We start from the raw sequence: 21,552 nt of genomic DNA, 5'->3' as shown, positions 1-21,552 counted from the left end.
AAAACTCACAGTTTTGTTCAACTTTGTCACATTGTCAATATTCACTGTCAAGCAGGGTTCACACTGCCAGCAATTCACCCAGACAAAGCAGCCGGACATCACTGCGAGCTGGCAGTTTCTGGCAAAAACAAAGCTATCTGGGAATGGCTTCCTCAAATTAAGCTTTAAACCTGCAGCCTGATTGTTAAACCTGATTGTTTGTGACATTCTTGCATGACTGATTTTCTAATTCCTAATTTTTTTCTGCTTCCACAGGGTCTGCCTCCATGCTGAGATGTGTGCTAGTGGCCTGTCCGAGAGGCTGAGCTTGCTCTCTTTACCATGTAAATGCAAAAAGAAGCATGCTTTATTCCTCCACTAGTCCACCCGTGGCTTCAGGGCAGCCTAGTGCCACCCTGTACCCCACGCCCAAGGTGCTGACCCAGCCAGCGGGTACAAGAGCCATGGAGAATTCCTCGGCAAAAGTCAACAGCTCACTAGAGCTCCGGGCGCTATCGGAATACGTAACGCCTTCAACCGTTTGGCAGGACCCTGTTCAGGGCCTGAACCTGCCCCTCCAGGTGTTCTTTGGCCTGGTCATCATCTGCGTGCTGTTGCTGGCCTTCCTCGGAAACATGGTGGTCTGCCTCATGGTTTACCAGAGAGCCGCTATGCGTTCCGCTATTAACATCTTGCTGGCCAGTCTCGCCTTTGCCGACATGATGTTAGCGGTCCTCAACATGCCCTTTGCGCTAGTCACAATGGTGACCACACGCTGGATCTTCGGAGAGGCGTTTTGCCGCATCTCGGCCATGTTCTTCTGGATGTTCCTGATGGAGGGAGTGGCTATTTTGATGATCATCAGCGTGGACCGCTTCCTAATCATCGTGCAAAAGCAGGACAAACTTAGTCCATGCAGTGCCAAAGTGTTGATCACGGTCTCGTGGTCTCTGTCTTTCTGCTTTTCTTTCCCACTTTCCATTGGCCATCCGGCCCTGTACATTCCCCCCAGAGCACCGCAGTGTGTTTTTGGCTACTCGGTTGAGCGTGGCGACCATGCTTACGTGATGCTCATTATGCTGGTGTTCTTCTTTGTACCATTCCTGGTGATGCTGTACACGTTCATGGGCATCTTGAGTACGCTCCGGCACAACGCGCTGCGCATCCACTCCCACCCCGACTCGCTGTGCCTCAGCCAGGCCAGCAAGCTGGGTCTGATGAGTCTGCAGAGGCCCTTTCAGATGAACGTTGACATGAGCTTCAAAACACGTGCCTTCACCACGATCCTCATTCTGTTCTCAGTCTACACCGCATGCTGGGCTCCGTTCGCCACCTACAGCCTGCTGTCCACCTTCAGTCGTGCCTTCTACTACCGGCAGAACTTTTTCGAGATCAGCACGTGGCTGCTGTGGATCTGCTACCTCAAATCGGCCCTGAATCCTCTCATCTACTACTGGCGAATCAAGAAGTTCCGTGACGCCTGCCTTGACCTGATGCCCAAGTACTTCAAGTTCTTGCCGCTGCTGCCTGGCCACACGAAGAGACGTATCCGCCCCAGTGCTGTTTATGTGTGCGGGGAGCATCGATCTGCGGTGTAGTGGAGGACGTTTCTGAAGCTTCTTTTGTAATTCTTACGGTACAGTCTTATCAAGCTGTGATATATGTTTGGTCTTTCTTCGAACCGTAGGATGTTTTAGCTGTAAAAGATTGTACAGATGAGATGGTTTACAGAGCCTGTACATTAAACTACTTTAATTGCACAATGTTTTTTATAGGATTTAGATCGTAATAGAAGTTTGTTCAAGTCAGGTGCTGCTATATTTGGTGAAAATGTGCAATCTTCTGTTTTATGCCATGAATGTAATATGATTTTGTGTGCTGTATTTGTTTTTGTTTCTTTTGTTTCTTTTCTGGCTTTGTGATTCTGTTTTACACTTAACTATTTTCTATTTAATTTTATTGTTGATTGCTCAGCTAGGGAGGATTGCTCAGTTTTCAATTATTTTCAGTGTGGAAATAAAGGAAAGGCATTTTACAAAGGTGTAAGCAGCATGTTCCAAACTGATAAGTAGATGACTTTGTGGAGATACATGATTTTTAATGTGAATTTTAAAATTGTGATTTCCATGACTGCAAGTGAATAAAATCATGGAAATGAATCAAATTAAAACTCATGGAATTTGTGTGGTCGTATACATTTTTCTAGTTATGACTCGTGTAATCTTCGTTCAGTTTGAATTCAAATCATTTTTAATCGACTGATTGGAAAGGTCTCAGAAGTGTATCGGGAACCCCGTCGATATTTGTGTACAGCACAAGGTTGTTTTATATATCATATGAACAGCATCTAACCAATTGCTTGTTGCTGACATGCCATTAAAAACAACCAACCAGTCAACCAGCTGAAGGATATTTTTTTTCCCTCTCAATGTCAAATGGCAAGCATCAGTTGAGACCGCAGCGAAGGGTTGATTTACAGTGTCCGTCTGAGCCTTTGTAGTGTGCCACCTTCATTTAGATGATGATTTGTTCTGAGGCTGGCCAGGCTGGAGGTAAACCCTGAAGCGTTTTGAATCTGAAAGGTAATTTTCCCTTTACTAGTGTCCCTTGTGGGGTTCATTATTTCTCCAGCCACCGCTAATGAGGATGCTGTGGGCTTTAGAAGCTCATCAGAACCAATGTGTGGAACGCTATTACTTAGCAACAGTATGTATTACTTGGCAACCAGCTTGTATTATTTAGAGTTTGTACACTCTGGTGGGAGTTTTTGTTTTTTGGAGATGCCGGATTTGTAATGTCACACAAAAATAATTAGATGCTTTGAAATCACACCCTATCTTGAATGATTTAGTTAATGATTGTAGAAATATAAAAGTTTTAATATAAAGAAATATAATTTTTTTCATTTTTTTTTTATTTTGTTGGTTTAACCAAATGGTCAAGAACAGATATCAAGTTTTCTTTATCAAGGTTTCCATCTTGTTAACATTTTAAAGAGCTTAAGCTAAAATAGAGCATTCTTGGAATATACAGTAAATGCTCCTCCAGCATGGTCTATAAAATGAAATTATAGAGATAAATGTTTTCATCTAATGTTTAAATTGAAAGTTGTGTGTATGGTCATGTCCATGGATAATTCAAGCTAAAAAGTCATTTTTAAAAATGAGACTTTTTGCAGTTATTAAATTTCATTACATTTTACTTGTATTTTATATTCCTAAGTTTCAATTTAAACTACAAATTTTCGAATGTTTGTCGTTTCACTTCAAATTCAGGAAATGTATTTGAATTTTAAAGTCAACTATGAATAGTGGTCGAACGTGGCAATGGTGTTCACCATGTCTTTTAAACAAAACACAACACTTATATTTGTAAATTTCATTGTATATTTATTTGCCTTCATTTTAGTTTTATGAAACCACATTTATCACTTTCACACAAAACAAAAGAATAGAGCAGCCATTTGAAAAATGAAAATAAATGCCCCTCACACACCTTTATGTAATTATCAAAAAAAGTAACTTATGGTTGTTGACACTGACTTTTAAAATGCTTTATGTCTGTCTATATTATGAAATTGATAATGTAACTTCATTCCTGTATATTTTATGAATATGCTTTATCAGATCATATGCACTTGTTGTTTGTGCATGTATAGCTTTAGAGCGTGTTCTTACATTTTTAGAAGTGTATATATGTGCATTGGGAGATGGTCGTTTAGATTTTTCTTATAGAGGCATTTCAGTTTTCACACTAACTCTCAACTTCTATTGTTGTTCGACTCAAAAAAAAGAATTTACTCATCATCTCCCTGCCGTTCCCATGGCAACAAGGAGGAAAAAGTGCTCAAGAAACCTGTCCCTGAACACTGCAAAGAAAAAGGGACAATTACAAAAATGTAAAGGAAAGCAATTGCGTGCTTGTACAATTATAGCCATCTGGAACAACCATGTACTATAGTCCCTGCACCCTGCAAAGCTGCTTTAATACATTTTCACATCCTGGAGCTAACCGTTTACAAAATCACAGCTTTAATGCACAGAAGCTATACTTGTATGCCCTGCTACTGCACAGACTTTTCAATAGGGCTTTCAAAGAAAACAACTAAAACCGAAACGACCACCACACAGATTCATGTTTAATACTGTAAAGCTGCTTTGACACAATCTGCATTGTAAAAAGTGCTATATAAATAATGGTGACTTGACTTGACTACATTGACCTTGATTCACCACATATTCAAACAGACTTTTTAAAAAATTACACCGAATTTTATAAAATCGTGTCTCTTGCAAAAACTCTTTCAGCTGTTGTACCAAATTTAAATGATCCAGTTCTCCTCAACAGGGGCGCGGGGGGGGGGGGCGATTCTAAGGGCCCGGCGATGGAGGGGGGCCCCCGAGGGGGAAACGCGATTTCTACCGAGAGGGATCCCCCCGGAACGTGATTTACCCAGACCACGATTTACAGGGGCCCCGAGTGAATATGCTGTCCAGGGGGCCCAAAAACCATAGCGGCGCCCCTGCTCTTCAAAGTCAGAAATCATGGATGTCAAAAGTCTTTCTGATGGACAAATGAAATGCATGCAGCAACATCAGAACACTTATCGAGTAAACAATTATAGTTCAACAATACAGTCAAATATATTTCATTTTTAAACTTCTTGATGTGCTTTCAGAACAATCAGTGGAAATGTATAATTGATGCCCATTACATGTAGTGCAGTGTTAATACCTTTTGCGAGAAAATATCCATTTAGACGACAGTACATTTTAATCAGGTTGCAGGAATGTGGGTGGCTGTGAAATCATAATTATGTGGCTTGTTGTTTGTCATATTTATAGAATCTGAAATCATGAGTGCTCCTGTGGATATTTAATTTGTCTATCTTTCAGTTCATTTTCTGTGCCCCTTTATCCAGTGTATGGTCGCAGAGTCTATCCCAGCATGTCTCAGGCCAAAGGCATTTTACATACAGCAGAACTGGAAGAGGCTTTAAATCCCTTTCCAGATTCATGTGCCTCAGGCAGCTCTTTTGTCCTTGTCATGACTGTAAGATGTACTTCGATGCTTATGCCCATATACCAGGCCAGTTTACTGAACTGAACTGAAGGTGTGGTCTCTTTAATGAGCAACTGATTTGTACCTGATTCTAATTGCAGGCACTTGACATAGTGATAAAAGGCTCTTTTAGAGATAAACACATTCTACACATGATCACGGATCACCACCTGGTGCACATTTGTTAGGCAGGCTTTCCAACTTTGTGTGATGTCAAGGTAACATAAAAATCAGAGGCATGTGGTGGTCGGAAAAAAGGAGGCAATGTTTTCAGTTTGGTGCAATTGTTATCTTTTTTAATTAAAACGTAAATTAATCTTTAGAGATAAACACATTCTACATATGATCACGGATCACCACCTGGTGCACATTTGTTAGGCAGGCTTTCCAACTTTGTGTGATGTCAAGGTAACATAAAAATCAAAGGCATGGGGTGGTCGGAAAAAAGGAGGCAATGTTTTCACAGTTTGGTGCAATTGTTATCTTTTTTAATTAAAACGTAAATTAATGTTCTAGTTTCATCTAATGATGACACAACATTAAAACCACTGACTGGTGAAGTGAATAGCATTGATTATATTGTTACAGTGGCACTTGTTAAGCAGCACGTGAACAGTCAGTTTTTGAGTTTCATGTGTTGGAAGCAGGAAAAATGTGAAAAAAGCGAAAAGATCTGCGTGACTTTGACCAAATAGTGATGGTTAGACGAGCATTTCCACATGGCAAGCCTTCTAGTGTTGTTCCAGTAGTTAGCAGTTTTGGGGAGTAACTAGTTACATGGAACGGCATTGTGTAATTTTACTAATTTAATTACAATATGAGACACCAATGTCTCAGGAGCACAAAAAAATGTCACTTTCTACTGCTTCTCATAGAGGAAATGTGCTGCAAGGTTGAATTCAGTCTGTTTATTTCACAGATTTAAAATTCGAGCTCTAATACATGATGTAGCAGAATACATTAACGGCGTTGTTGCGAACAACTGTGTGTTATTCTGTGACAGATGGTTTTCTCTGAGAAAGGATGATGTCTTTAATGTCTCTGGTGAGAGTGTGAAGCTCTTTCTGAAGGCCCTCCATATCATCAGAAACAACAGGACCATCTTGGGCTCCCTCTCCCAGATTGCTCTTCTTCTCCAGGGCATGACCCTGCACTACCAGCTGCTTGACCACCAGACTCTGGTACTGAGACAACAGCTTGTGCTGCTCCTAAAACACACACACACACACAGACAAATGCATAGCTCATGTGTTTTTGTAGATTTGTCATGGTGCCATATGATACAGAATTTTAAGGGTTTTGTTTAATTATACATTGCATTTTGCTATACTACCTATGCACAAGCATATGTGACCCTGGAGCACAAAACCAGTCATAAGTAGCACAAGTATTTTTGTAGAAACGGCCATCAATACATGGTATGGGTCAAAATTATCGATTTTTCTTTTATGCCAAAAATCATTAGGATATTAAGTAAAGATCATGTTCCATGAAGATATTTTGTAAATTTCCTGCCATAAATATAGCTCAACTTAATTTTTGATTAGTAATATGCATTGCTAAGAACTTCATTTGGACAACTTTAAAGGCAATTTTTTTATATTTCAATTTTTTTGCACCCTCAGATTCCAGATTTTCAAATAGTTGTATCTCGGCCAAATATTGTCCTATCCTAACAAACCATACATCAATGGCAAGCTTATTTATTCATGTATAAATCTCAATTTCAAAAAACTGACCCTTATTACTGGTTTTGTGGTCCAGGGTCACATATGGCATTTTAGTATTTATATTTATCAGTTTGTCCCCTGTTTTTCCCGTGGAGTGTGTGCAATGACTCTGAAATATACAAATAACTATTATACAAACTTTGCAGGAAGCCGATGATATGCGGCACACAGCGTCCAGGTGCATGCAGCATACAGTGTGTGACGTTCTGGAAGAGCAAGACACTGGTCAGATGCAGCACAAGCGCAGGGTCTTCTGTATCCTTCAACTGCTCCGACAGAGCCTGGCGGTGCACAAAGAGAGCCTGCCTGCAAACACACACACACCAACCATATGTAAACTCTGCATTTGCTTCTAAATAGCTATAGTTATAAATGAAAAATTTGAATCAAATGAATTATATGATCACATGATTTGCCTCATTGTTGAAGTCTGCATCATTGATTCTGTTACTTTCCGTTTAATAATACACTATTACAGCTGCTATAAAAGCACTATAAGGTGACTTGACATGGATGCTTTGTACATATATGTGCAAATACTTGTGCTGATTAAAAAAAAAAAATTACATGGGTCGACTTGAGCTAACATGTTAACTTTAGGCTTCCTTAAAGCAATGCCTATGACTGAAGAAGAATAAAAACAGACAATTTGATTACTAAAGAAGAGACACTTCAGTGATCAATACCAGTGCAGTGCTGGGGAATGAAGTGGTTATACCTTTCTCTTTTCTTGTCGCCTTTCTTCAGAAGAAGCCCACACTCTTCTGCACTCATCTCCAAACATGACAAAAAGTCTTCAATGGCCTGCAAGTGATAAAAACAAGATCTGCTACTTTGCTCTTCCAACCCATGACAACTGACAGTAAAATGTCATGGAATATGTAGTATTTTTCACGTTTTCTCCATTAATTTTGGGAAAATCTGTGTAATTCTCTAGAATGGCTTTAAACATGATGACACTTCATAACTGAAAGAATTATCAAATGACTTAAATATTGATAAAAACAGGAGATGTGTAGAACTGTGTAAAAGTCAGGCGTTTGAACTGAAATTTGAGCAGTTCTGTGAGCACAGATTCCATGTTGCGTCATCAAACACACCTTTCCACTGAGACTGTTGTGTAGCTTCATCAGAGGAGATTTAACTTCATCTGAGAGCTTCGCCAGAATCTTCAGCCTGATCTGCAACACAGTAACAAACAGACACAACACTTACGTAAAAGAGAGAGAGGCATAGATGTGTGGGGTTTTTTCAGCCAATTTAACTGTAAGCTGCTTCTACTGGAGAATCGGAGAGAGTTGATGTCTCTGGCCTCGTCTCTCAGGAGGTCTGTTTTAACAGCCACAGTGTTGATGAGCTTCTTCTCACGCTGCAGAACTGACAGACTGTTGTCCTGCTCAGATCTGATCCAAACCTCTTCCTCAGCAAACACAAAGCTATAGATTTTTACCCATTATTATTGTGTGTCTGGGGTTCAGTTCAACCAAATTTACTAATAACAAAGTGGAAGCAGAATGGTCCATTCATTTAATTTAATTATTTTTAGTTTTTATGCATGGCTTCTTCATTGGTTAATTCGCAAATTGCATCTTAATTCAGTCTATTACAATTTGGTATGTTTATACACTGGCACTGCTTCTGATCTAATTTCCACCAACATCTAAGGAGAAAAAGTTGAAGTCAGTCAAATTCTCACAATCCAATCGAATTCTGGTGGACTGTACCAGCCAGGAGCAGCACAGGGGTGGGAAGTTAACTGTGCTATGAATGCTGTATATGGAATAGCAGTAGGTTGTACCTCACTGGTGATGGCAGTCGAGCTGTCCGAGGTCATATGCTCAGCTGCCACAAAGCTCAGCAGCACATTGGTCGCATCCGTGCATACGGTCTTCAAAACATGCTTGGCAATGGTAGCCTGCGTCTCATCTGGTGTGTACAGAAAAAAAAAGCACAAAAGTTAGCGGAGGACAGACAAGCACAATGCCGTCACTTCTGTTTTTGTGTACGCTTGATGACTGAACCACTATAAAAATGTATGCAAAGTTTTTTTTCTATAGAACGACTGAGATGGACACAAACAAACCTGAGAAGAGTTTGGTTCCTTTCTCAAAGAGGCGGATGTTGTTGTACAAGTTGGTGATCTCCTCCTGAAGATCCTTCATGTTTGGAAAAAAAAAAAAAAAAACTCAACAAACTCAAGATCTGTTCACACCAAAATGAATGTTCTGTATGAAAATAAATTGGTGAGATAAATATTTTAATCTGAATGAACAGCTGTTAATGCTTAATCTGCTCAGACCAACACTAACAAGATATCATTAATGCAGCATTTTTTTTTTTAATGGAGAGATGGTCTTTCAAACAATTCCAATCCATTCCAAACTATTCCAATTCCAAATTTTAGCTTTATCAAAAACATTTGATGCCTGTTTTTTTGGCCTCCATATGCTTGAATATCATGGTTTGAACCTTTGTATCTGCTCTGCTAGTTCCTGCAGCATCTCCTCAGAGCTGTCACACACTTTCTCCCCCAGCACCCCCATGATCTCCTCCACTGAGAGGAAGGGCATGTCTCCTTGCTTATTTCGGCCTGTAACACATGCAAGGTCACTAATTAAAACAGCTGTTTCCTACTACCATTATACATTTCACCAGACAGGTTTTACAGAGGTAAAACTCGTTAACATTAGTTGAGAAATAGCTAACATGAATTAAAAATAAACAATACTTCAACACAAAGCAAGGTTAGTAAAGCTTGCAAATTTCTATATACACAAAAACAATTTCAACAAGTTAAATAATACAAATATAAATAAACATCAACAGGATAAATCAGCATGTTTATATGCTGTTTTAAAAATGAACAGTAACTAATAAATGCGAAGTTTATACCTTGAGAGGTGTGTGTCGTCTCCTCATCACTGTCTTCCTCCCTCCTGCCCTTCTTTTTTGTTTTGCGAATTCGGATCTCTCGAGCATTTCCGCCTCCACTTCCTTTCACGCTTCCGCTGCCCTCTGAGGAACATAAAAATCCAACAGCAGGCAATCAACAGCATGTTCTACTACAAGAATTAAAAACTACTGCAAGTTATGAAAATTATAGAAAGAAAAAAACTATCTGAGTGATGTATAATAATTGAGCTCATCAAGCCATACCTTTTCCTCCGTACTAGCTTTTAGCTTTCATCACAGCCATTAACTGTGAATGGCTTCTCTCTATTGCTAAGCTTAGTGTTAGATGGTATTGCAGAGAGAAAAACATTTGCATAACCCCGAGTGTAATGTTTTCTTCCTGGAGGAGAGAGACTGTAAATTTGAAATTTTGCGTTTATTTGCCCTGCATTTCGTCAATTTAATACACTAGCATACAGATGGTTACAACGCTAAAAGCAGGCATGGATGAAAAGCCACAAAAAACCTCCAATTCTGATTTCACAGAGGCCTTAAAAATGAATTAATCTGATTATCTGAAGCGATTATCTAAAATTAACTCTCTTTACCTGAGGCCTTCTTCCGGCGTTCGTCTCGTTTGTCTTTCTTTGAAGAGGCTGAAGACTCCAACAAAACAGACGCTTGTTTGACATCATCCTCCGTTATCAGAAACACTGGGTTATTCTTCACTTCCTATTGTTAAAGCAGAGAAGTTAAACACATCCAGTGACAATCCCCTTCAAATGTTTTAGTCTAGAATTAGGCTATTTCTTGCTGGAAATAACGCTTTCAAGCCAGTGTGTTCACCAAAAATGTGCTGATGTCTTGTTATTTGTTCATCCATTAATATTTTTGATTTCATTTATATATTTTCATTTCTAGTTTTTATTTTAGTTTAATGTTTAGTAATTCTGTTCAGTGCTTTTGTCATTTTATTATTACTAATCGGTTTGATTTAATTCTTAAAGAAATTTAGATATAGTTTTTATTTATTTTTATATCGTATTTTAATGCTTCCAACTTTTTCAAGTTTGTTGCCAAGGCAACAATTCTAATTTTCATTTAATTTTTTTTTTTTTTTTTATTATTTCAAATAACAAATATGTTTTATATGTTTTAGTTAAAGTTTTCCTATTTAATACTGTAAAGTTGCTTTGACACAATCTGTATTGTTAATAGCGCTATATAAATAAAGGTAAAAAAAAAAAAAGACAGTTAATGATAATAACCCTGCTTGGAGCTCATGAGACTGATGTTAATATTAATGTTAATTCAAGCACTTGCCACATAGACATTTATGGAAGATTCTGCAAAACCAGCAAACTTGAACTTTTTTGGCTAGCGCACTTGATTTTTCATAAACAAATGATTTTGGACTTGAACATTAAAATGTGAAAACAGGCAATTTTGTCATTTTAATATGATGTGTGCAGGTACTCCAGGTGTGTAGTGTACAGAAAAAGCTTGCATACCTTCTTTGCTTTCTGTTGCATAATATCATCAAACAAAGCGATGCATCCCGTGATGAACTTCTCGCTGACCACACAAGTGGAGAGAAGCCTTGCACTGGACTGCACATGCATGCCCCTCAACACTTCATTCAACAGAATTCCTACATCCTCCTCCGACAGACTGCTTGGGATCATTGGCTAAACAAGAAATGAACATAACACTTATGGAGGTATTTTTCCATTTAAAAAAATAATAATAAAAATACGAATAAATGTTGCATGACTGTACCTGTAGGTCGACCCAAGTTGCAGAGTTGATAGTCTCCTCCACTGAGGCCTCCAACTGATCTATGATGGCTCTGCCAACACATGCAGATTTGAGAAAAAGCAGTTTGCTAGACTTAAACCGCTTCTTTATGTAGCTGACTGGATCAGGTATCCCCAAACGGGTCAGCGCCTCAAACTCTGCAGGAAAAAAGACACAACTGGTCTGAGAAGGGCTTTACAGGACTGTTCTTGGATTAATATGAATTCAACTCCAGAACTAGCGTAGTGTCAGTTGCCACAAAAAATATATTTTGACTCATCTCTCATTTAAATAAAAACAAAAAGCAGCAAACTTCAAATGAAATGCCTTTAAGATTCACAGTTTGGCTTCTAAAACCTTTACAGCACTACCCCTATTTGCTTCCTAAATGACTAAATGTAAATCCAGTGCTGCGACTGCAATACATTGGGAGTCATCAGTTTTTCTGGGCCCCTAATTTCCAGAGAAGGGAGACTGAACATTTTAAATGCATAAGCTATATATACTATCATTTAAAATAAACACACCTAAATATCCATTCTGTTTGAGAAAGGACTCAACCCAAGAGCTCTGGGCTTTGGAGTAGATGTCAGGAATGTAGATGGCTTTATCCTGCCTGCCTCCAACCACGGAGCCCTTCAAGCGGCCACTGTTAACCAGTTCTTCAAGCACCGCTGATAGACAAGACAGAACAAACAAGCCGTCTGTATGCAGAATGCTCAAAGAAGAAACGGCTGTGTAAAAAGGCAAACTGCAATACTCACAGTACATCAGATTCTCCTGAAAACCATAGAGATTTAGCAAGTTGTTGATCTGTGTAGGCCTAGGGATGGAAATCTCAAAACTGTTAAAAAACTACAGAGAAATTCATCTTTAAAGACAAAAGAGACTATAAGGAAAAGGTAAGACATACAAATATTCCATTGACAAATACGAGAAATCAGAGATTCTTAGGAGATTTATAAAAATAAATCTAATGTGCATTGTGCATTGGTTACACGGTTAGTTAACCTAAAATTGACCCTCATTTCAAAACCCATGAGATGTTTGAGCTCTGTTAACATATTTCATGTGTACTATGATTGAGTGTTGGTCAGTGGTATATGTGAATAAAAGCTTAAATTAAATCTGTTAATCATATCGATTACTTTATGATCACTTTATGAACTTTTTGAACATTTTGGATGATTGGACAGAAATCTCTCAGGCTTCATTCAAAATACATTTGTGTTTCAAAGATGAACAAAAGTCTTATGGGTTTGGAATGAGTAATTTTCATTTTTGGTTAAACTAACACTTTAATCAACAGGCTGATAACAGCACATTATTTTGATAACTTAGTAATAGTAAATTATTCTTATATATTTTCCATTATCTATCCCATGATACAGACAGGGGGTGGAGTTACTTACCTTGTGATGGCACTGAACAGACCGCATATGCAAGCTTTGTGTCTGGAGAGGAACGCTTGTGTGAAGATCACTCCCCTGTTGTACTGATCAATCTGACCGTGGATCGCTCTGCCCAGCCTCGAGTTCAGCTCCTAGCAGAGTGTTAAACTTTCCGTTAAACTGTCCGAGAAGGCAGTCAAAAGCCCATTTCGTTACAACTGGAAAAGAAGTATGTGTGTTGCTCATATAATGTTCTAGTATTTTTTTTTTTTAATGTAAAACAAATAAATGTTATGGTATAAAAATAATGAGTAAATCAATTATCCAAAGTGACTACATTAGCTACTTTGTACAAAAGGTCAGGTTTTCTTGCTCAAAGCTGAAGCCCACAAGATGCTCTTTGGAACATTTTTAAATCATGCTGTGGAAAAGAAGGGTCATTATTATTATTTAATGTGATTTACAGTTGTGCTCATAAGTTTACATACCCATAAGTTTACATATTTTTTTATTTAGTACTGTCCTTAATAAGCTATTTCACATATATGTTTACATATACTCACCATTCAAAAGTTTACATACCCTTTAATCTTAATACTATGTGTCCTTTTGTAATAGTTGTGTATGAGTCCCTCAGTTGTCCTAAGTGTTAAAAGATGGATTTCAAAATCATACAGTCACTGTTGGAAAAGGGTGCAAATATGCAGAAGATGCTGGAAAACTAAAGAATGTGCAGGAGCTGGGGGATTTTTCTGAAGAACAGCAGGCAGTTGAACTGCTCAGGACCAACAAGGGACTCATGAACAAATATCACAAAATATAAAAACAGTCGTGGATCACCCAGGAAATGACACATACAGTGCCTTGCGAAAGTATTCATACCCCTTCACTTTTTTTTTCACATTTTATGTTGCTGCCTTATGTTAAAATTGCTTTAAATTACTTTTTTCCCCCACATCATTCTACACTCCATACACTATAATGGCAAAGCTAAAAACAGGCTTTTAACATCTTTGCAAATGTATTAAAAATAAAAAAACTTACTTGATTCCATTGCATAAGTATTCAAACCCTTATCTGGGACAGTTGAAATTTAGATCAGGAGCATTCATATTGCTTGTAGATGTTACTACACTTCAAGTGAATTTAATCTGTGGCAAATTCAATTGAATGTGTATGATTTGGAAAGGCACACATGACTTAATAAAAGGTCTAACAGCTGAAAATGCATATCAGAGCAAAAACCAAGCCCTGAGGTCAAAATAACTGCCTGTAGAGCTCAGAAACAGGTTTGCATCAAACCACACATCTGGGGAAGTGTTCAGAAAAAATTCTGCTGCATTGAAGGTTCACAGAATCACGTAACCTTCATTTAGACATTTGGAACAACCAGGACTCTTCCTAGAGCTGGCCTCCTGGCCAAACTGAGCAATTGATGGAGAAGGGCTTTGGTTAGAGTTGTGACCAAGAACCTGATGGTCACTCTATTTGAGCTCCATGATCACATGTGGAGATAGCAGAAACCTACAGAAGGACAAACATCACTGCAACACTCCACCGATCTGTAGCTCTTATAGCGGTGTGGCCAAACTCAATCCTCTCCTCAGTGAAGATGCATGAAAACACACTTGGAATTTGCAAAACAGCACCTAAAGGACCCTCAGACTGTGAGAAATTAAATTTTCTGGTCTGATGAACCTCAATTCCAAGCATCATGTTTCAAGGAAACCAGCTCTGCTCATCACCTGCAGAGTACCATCCCAAAAGTAAAGTGTGCTGGTAGCAGCCTCATGCTGTGGGGCTGTTTTTCAGCAGCAGGGACTGAGGGACTCATCAGAGTAGAAGAAAAGCTCAATGCACCAAAATATTGAGATAGCCTTAAAGAAAACCCAGTCCAGAGCGTTCAGAACCTCAGACTGGGCAGAAGGTTCACCTTCCAACAGGACAATGACCCTAAGCACACAGCAAGAGTGGCTTATAGACAACTCTGTGAATGTCCTTGAGTGGCCCAGCCACAGCCTGGCCTTAAACCCAATCAAATATTTCTGGAGAAACCTGAAAATGTGTGTCTGCCCCCATCCGACCTGACAGAGCTTGAGAGGTGAAGAGGTGAGGAGAAGAATGGCAGATAATTGCCAAATGATGATGTGCAAATCTTGACACATCATACCCAAAAGGACAAAAGGCTGTAAAGGTGCTTCAGCGAAGTACTGAGTTAAGGGTTTGAATACTTATGCAATGTACTTATTTCAGTTTTTTTTTTTTTCTAATAAATGTACAAAGTTGTGACAGTTCTGTTTTTGCTTTGTCGTTATGGTGTATGGAGTGTAGATTGATGTGGAAAAAAATGAATAACAAGCAGTTTAACACAGGGCTGCAACATAACAAAATGTGAAATAAATGAAGGGGTATGAATACTTTCACAAGGCACTGTAGTATTAAGATTCATGTAAACTTTTGAATGGGGTCATTTTTATAAATTCAGTTATTATTTTGTCTTGTGGGGTATATGTAAACATATGTTATGTGAAATAGCTTATTCAGGACAGTACTAAATAAAAAAATAACATGCAATTTTCATGATCCCTCTTGCACATTCTGCAAGGGGTATGTAAACTTATGAGAACAACTGTATATGCAGACAGACACACCACAGTTTGACAATTACTGTAACTGCAATGCAAGCAGGTTTCCACAAACTGCTGAAAGATTGTTTCTCATAAAGATGCATTCTAACAAGAAGAATCCCAATACTTCACGCAGACTGGACTAACCTCAGTAAGAAAATCTCCTGGTAGATCATACGTTTTGCAAAGCTCTGCGATGTTCACCTGCCCAGCCTCCTGGAGTTTATCATTCACCTCCTCAGCAAGCCGATCTAAGTATGTTCTTTACAGGAGAAGAAATTTATAACGGCATGACACATAAGCCACCTACAAAGTTTACTAACATATTGACAGAACTGAAGAGCATTTTCAATAGTTTTCCCTCTCTTCTACAAGTAACGCTGTATTAGTTTTTCACTCACTCGTCAATCAGTTGACCCAGAATGAGCTGTGTGCCTTTGTCTGATTTGGCGATTTCACTTGCTCTGCTCTCCACATGCACCAAATCGACACTGATGATCTGTGAGAAACATTAAAGAATCATTTAAGGACTAGTTCACCCAAAAATGAAAATTTGTTCATCCTCAGGACATGATGATGATGTTCCTTCATCTGAACAGATTTAAGAAATTTTGCATTCATCACATGTTCACCAATGGATCCTCTGAAGTGAATGGGTGCCGTCAGAATGAGAGTCCAAACAGCTGATAAAGACGTCACAATCCACAAGTAATCCACACCACTCCAGTCCATCAGTTAACATCTTGTGAAGCCAGAAGTTGTGTGTTTGAATTAATTCAACTCATCCCTAAGCCGTTTTTAACTTCAAACCGTTGCCTCAGGCTAAAATGCCAGTCCTCGATCCAAAATATTGATTATTTTCAGTGAAAAAGTTTGCCTGAATCAGGAGAGAAATATGCACCAATCAAGCACTGATTACAAGCAAAAACTGTACTAAACAATATGTTCATGGATTTTGATGTGCGAGTGCTGAAGGAAGCCGTATAAGGAGTCGTGTGGATTATTGTGATGTTTTTATCAGCTGTTTGGACTCTCATTCTGATGGCACCCATTCACTGCAGAGCATCCATTGCTGAGCAAGTAATGTGATGCTAAATTTCTCCAAATCTGATCCGACGAAGAAACAGATTCATCTACATCTTGGATGGAGTACCAAAAAAAATTTTTTTATTTTGAGGTGAACTCTTCCTTTAAAAAAATGTATTCACATATAAAATCTGCCCTCCTTCATAAGATGCATAGAAAAACTATAAAATGTTTGTGTTATGTTATATATCAAACCAACCTTTTGAAGATCCACAACATTAATCCTCCCTTAAAATAATAAAGCAAAACATTAGATTCGAACAGTCGTTTAGTAGACTCATACATACAGTACACTTATTAAAGTCAAATAATTCAAGTATTCTACTAGCCTCTGTGCATATACAGCTCATCGCGCACTTCTCGGCCGATCTGTGCAGGAGTCACGTACTCTTTCCCATCCAGAGTGTGAACCACATCTAACTTCTTATCCTCCACCAGCTTGGCCACGATCTCGATGCAATTCCTCTCAGACAACCTGTAGTTAACAAAACAAATTCTGAGGTCAAATCATACATGACAGGCAGCTACGTTCACAAATCAATAGTGCTATTTCTGGATTCACTCAAAGCAATAGGTAATGTCTTCCCTTGTATTAACCATTTCATCAACCCTATTACGCCTACTCTATCATATTTGATATTTGAATTTGTAAGACCTCAAAACATGATCAAAACTTTGCATCTTCTACACGTCCCTGATTGATATTATTTAGTATCTTTCTAAAAATGTCCACCTTCACAAAGGTTTTTTTTTTTTGCTGTAAAATCTTTATGGTTTTGTAATGCAAGCATAAGAGTAACTTTTATATGGTTACAAATACTTGAAAAATTAACATTTACTGGACTGAAGCAAATGAGTTTTTTTTAACATTTTTTAAAGAAAAATCATGATAGAATGCATCATACAACAAGCTTTTTGAGGAATGTTTATTTGTGCATCTGTCAATCATCATTGTATTGCATTATTAAGATATTATTTAAATATAGTATTTCTCTAAAGTCATATTATAGGCGATAAAGAGTGACAACTGATGTTAATATGCATTATAATCAGTGTTGGGGAAAGTTACTTTTAAAAGTAATGCATTACAATATTGCGTTACTCCCTAAAAAAGTAACTAATTACATTACTTAGTTACTTTTTATGGAAAGTAATGCGTTACGTTACTTTTTCGTTCCTTTTTAAATCTGGGCAGGGCTTGCTTGTTTGTTTTTAATATAAAAAGTTCTTCTTTTACAAATGTAAAAGCCCTTTTCACAACAGAAGTGAAATGAATGGCTGAAGAAAATGCAAATTCACGTCTGTACAGTAGAGGGCGCAGCTCAAACAAATTGCATGAAGAATATGACGCAGGAGGAGAAAGTTCAACATTATTCAGGAATAACAAGTGTGTCATTTTTGCTTATTAGTATGGTTGAATTAGATCATCGAAGGTCTTATTTAATATTAATATTTATTTAATATTATTTAACATTTAATTATTGCAGGTTTATATAATATTCTGAGTTTGCATTTGACTGTTTTTATTCATTTTGAGGAATACTGAATCTGTTTTTGTGCAGTGAGAAGAGTAAATAATGTTCATATTTAATCTAGAACTACAGTAAAATCACAGCGCACACAACGCCTCTGTACTTACTCCACATTTTTCTCAACATGGCAACATGAGAGCTGTCAGTCAAGGGAAACAAAGTAACTAGCGTTACTTATTTGAAAAAGTAACCTTTACTAGTTACTTGAAAAAAGTAATCTGATTACGTAACTTGCGTTACTTGTAATGCGTTACCCACAACACTGATTATAATAGTCTGCTATACTTTTACAAGAATCTCACTGATTTATCTTATAAACTATCAGAATTTCATCTTACTTTTTGGCCATAAAAACAACAACATCTGCACAAAATTGCATATTTTTACTCGTAATACCATATGGTACTACATGATTTCCGTACTGTACTGTACTCAGTTTTGGGGGTAACGCATTACAAGTAACGCGAGTTACGTAATCAGATTACTTTTTTCAAGTAACTAGTAAAGTAACGCATTACTTTTTAATTTACAAGAATATATCTGAGTTACTTTTTCAAACAAGTAACGCAAGTTACTTTTTTTTTTCCAATTTATTGATTGACAGCTCTGGTGTCACCATGTTGACAGAAATCAGAAGATGTTACTGTAGTTCTAAAATAAATATGTAGGGATGCACCGATATGAAAATTTTGGCCGATACCGATAACCGATAATTCTTTATTCATCTGAAGTGTCTCTGAAGGAAATAATGCATTATTTATCGGCTTTAAGATATCGGCCAAATTTTCTTATCGGGCCGATACCGATACAGAAAAAATTAGCATTTATCTGCCGATACCGATATGGTAGCCGATATATCGTGCATCCCTATAAATATGAATATGCATTAATTCATATCACTCACAGATAGAGTATTCCTCAAAATGAATTAAATAATGCAACTCAGAATATGACGAAGTGTGTTGAAATTTCTTCTTCTGCATTCTACTGTACGGACGTAAATGTACTTTCCCTTCAGCCTGAGGCTTATTCATTTCACTTTTGGTGTGGAAAGGCTTTTATATTTGCCAAAAATAGAACTTTTTTATTTTCAAAACAAACAAGCAAGCCCTGTCCAGATTTAAGAAGTAACGCAAAAGTAACGTAACATTACTTTCCATAAAAAAGTAACTAAGTACCGAAATTAGTTACTTTTTTAATGGAGTAACGCAATATTGTAATGCATTACTTTTAAAAGTAACTTTCCCCAACACTGACTGTACTGTATAGGCTACAACGTGCTTGACACCGTAATACAGTCCAAAGAGCATCATTGTGCATCATGACACGGCCCAAACACCTGAAGTTACAACAAAAGAGCAGGTAAAGGATAGAGATGATCAGTTCTGACGCGTTATACAGTAAATGATGTTAGTAAATACCGATGACGACGACGACGTTTTATCGCGCGACCGTTAATGTCGCATGAAACTGAGCCATCAGCTTTCCAATACTTTGTGGATCAAGACTCTTTGTCATTTCGCAAGTTCTTGTTCAGGATATACTGCTTCAAGACATAAGAAAGCAGGGGGCGGGATGAAGCTCAACAGCAATAACAACAACAACATGGTTTTTACCTTTGGACAGTATCTGCAAACTGAGCTCTCTGAAAGTCCGCAGCTAGACGCCTGATTTCCTCCCAGTCTGCCGCCATGACTTCACTTAATTACAGAACTAGTGTTCTCGTCGCACTAAAGCGTTTAATTAATTATTGATTTTCAAATCAGTTCTAAATAATCTCACGCTGAAATTTCTGAGAGAAAAGACACGTCAGTCTCCTGTAAACGTCAGACGGAAACGCACGAGGGACAAACACCGCGTCACTCTGCGTCAGTACGCATGCACGGTTAAAATATACATGACAAATAAAAAAGGTCGCTTTTACTTATTTAAAAAAATATATATTTTTGTTAATTGACTTCTTAAATAATATAGACTGTATAAATAATTATAGCCTAATTATTGTAAATATAACAATCGTGCATACAATTGTAAATAATATTATTTATTATGTTGACAGGTACGGTATATGAGGCTGCTACTACTTGAAATGTTCTACCTAATTAAAAAGCAATTTACCAGTGTCCATATGCAAAATTATAAATAAATACATGCTTGCAAACCAGGAGACTCCTGTCACCATTTTTATTCAATGCCGAGCACTGAGTTCTTCAGCTTTTTTCAGGACAAAGGCATGTATTTCACTTTGTTATAATTCTACAACTGCAAGAGCATTTAAGTAATTGTTACTGAATAATTCATTACTGTGTCATATAGGCCTACTTCTATATTTTACAAATGGTTTAAATGTTCAAGAAAATTAGTTTGGCGTCACACAATATTTAGCAAAACCCCTGCAGTACCGCTGTGGATCCCTAGGTGTCACCAAATCCCTTCTGAACACTTCTGGACATTTATTTCTGTTCAATTCATTATTTCACATTGCTAGCTTAAAGCACTATCGTAATTAAAATAATTTCTACATGTTTTGGATGTTTATAATGTTATGCATGAATGAAAACAACAATCCCACTAAAGACAGAATCTCACCAAAGACAGAATTTGTCCTGTTCAGTCAACAATAATCTGTCTCAAAATAATTAGCAATTTTAATCATCAGTTTAACATTAAACCTAACCCTAACCCTAACCCTAACCCAAAAACATATCTGGTGACACAAATGATACCAAAAGGGAAACAATGTGGTTTTTACTCGATAATATAAAAGAATAATCTCCTTTTACTTTGCATTGCATAACACTTGTTTTCAACATTATCGAAAGAATGGCTTCAGAATAGAGAATATTTGTTAACATAATTAATATAAGGACAATGAATGTAATCAAACATAAAGGACTGTTAAAATGTGTGCTTTTATCTGTTTTTTAAGTGTGTAAAATAATAATAATAAACTTTTTTTGTGTAAGACACAGCTTTGTATTTATGATCATAACTAAACAAATGTCATCAGTGTTCCTACTTAGAAAGAAAGAAAGAAAGAAAGAAAGAAAGAAAGAAAGAAAGAAAGGGTGCCTGTGGATTAAGACTGTGATGTTTTTAAACGTGTTCTCATCTGAGCAGATATTACTGCAAGTCAAACAAAAATATGACCTGGCAAAATAAATAAAATGTTACAGTTTCTGTTATATATATATATTTTTTTAAGCTTAGTAAAGTACAAAAAAAATTAAACATCTCCTGGTGAAAAAAAAAAAAAACACCTTCCAATTTCCTTCTAAAAACTATTTACTTTTCTTTTCTATAAGACAAAACTTTCTAAATAAAATGCCCTTAATTTGTCTTTTTTTTCCTCTAATTAATTTTCTTAAGGCAAAATATTGAGACACAAACCAACACTAAGGCTATCAAAATATATTAAAGCTGGACATATTCACTACAGAGATGTCTATGTCATTTC

At 37.3% G+C, this 21,552-nt stretch overlaps 2 protein-coding genes across 2 annotated transcripts; one reads left to right on the top strand and one right to left on the bottom strand.

Moving 5' to 3' along the window:
- Positions 1-200: 200 nt before the first annotated feature.
- gpr63 (G protein-coupled receptor 63) lies at positions 201-2,332 on the top strand. Its single transcript, XM_016462783.1, has one exon. The coding sequence runs from the start codon at positions 342-344 to the stop codon at positions 1,575-1,577; it is 1,236 nt and encodes a 411-aa protein (XP_016318269.1). The 5' UTR covers positions 201-341; the 3' UTR covers positions 1,578-2,332.
- A 3,601-nt stretch (positions 2,333-5,933) lies between these two features.
- Positions 5,934-19,958, bottom strand: LOC107670238 (E3 UFM1-protein ligase 1-like). Its single transcript, XM_016462774.1, has 20 exons — positions 19,712-19,958; positions 16,893-17,038; positions 16,763-16,791; positions 15,879-15,976; positions 15,625-15,739; positions 12,872-13,002; positions 12,224-12,282; positions 11,987-12,133; positions 11,442-11,617; positions 11,174-11,350; positions 10,271-10,394; positions 9,663-9,785; positions 9,232-9,360; positions 8,854-8,955; positions 8,569-8,696; positions 7,871-7,951; positions 7,489-7,574; positions 6,910-7,076; positions 6,382-6,395; positions 5,934-6,248 (listed from the first exon to the last, which is right to left on the bottom strand). Exons 1-20 carry the CDS (start codon positions 19,786-19,788, stop codon positions 6,030-6,032), a joined length of 2,328 nt encoding a protein of 775 aa, XP_016318260.1. The 5' UTR covers positions 19,789-19,958; the 3' UTR covers positions 5,934-6,029.
- Between the last annotated feature and the right edge of the window lie 1,594 nt (positions 19,959-21,552).

This window comes from Sinocyclocheilus anshuiensis, unplaced genomic scaffold, assembly GCF_001515605.1.
Source record: "Sinocyclocheilus anshuiensis isolate Anshui unplaced genomic scaffold, SAMN03320099.WGS_v1.1 scaffold937, whole genome shotgun sequence".
Classification (NCBI taxonomy): domain Eukaryota; kingdom Metazoa; phylum Chordata; class Actinopteri; order Cypriniformes; family Cyprinidae; genus Sinocyclocheilus; species Sinocyclocheilus anshuiensis.
The sequence above is the reverse complement of the archived record's forward strand: the minus strand, read 5'-3'. Positions and strand labels throughout refer to the sequence as shown.

Bases quoted from the DNA above. Each gene is read 5' to 3' on its own strand.
- gpr63 (XM_016462783.1), top strand. From the start codon at position 342: ATGCTTTATTCCTCCACTAGTCCACCCGTGGCTTCAGGGCAGCCTAGT.
- LOC107670238 (XM_016462774.1), bottom strand. From the start codon at position 19,788: ATGGCGGCAGACTGGGAGGAAATCAGGCGTCTAGCTGCGGACTTTCAG. The intron at 10,395-11,173 runs GTATGCAAGCTT...CTTTAACAATAG, and splicing joins TGCAACAGAAAGCAAAGAAG to GAAGTGAAGAATAACCCAGT. The intron at 8,956-9,231 runs CATGATATTCAA...GAGTTTGTTGAG, and splicing joins GCAGATACAAAGGTTCAAAC to TTTTTTTTTTTTTTTTTCCA.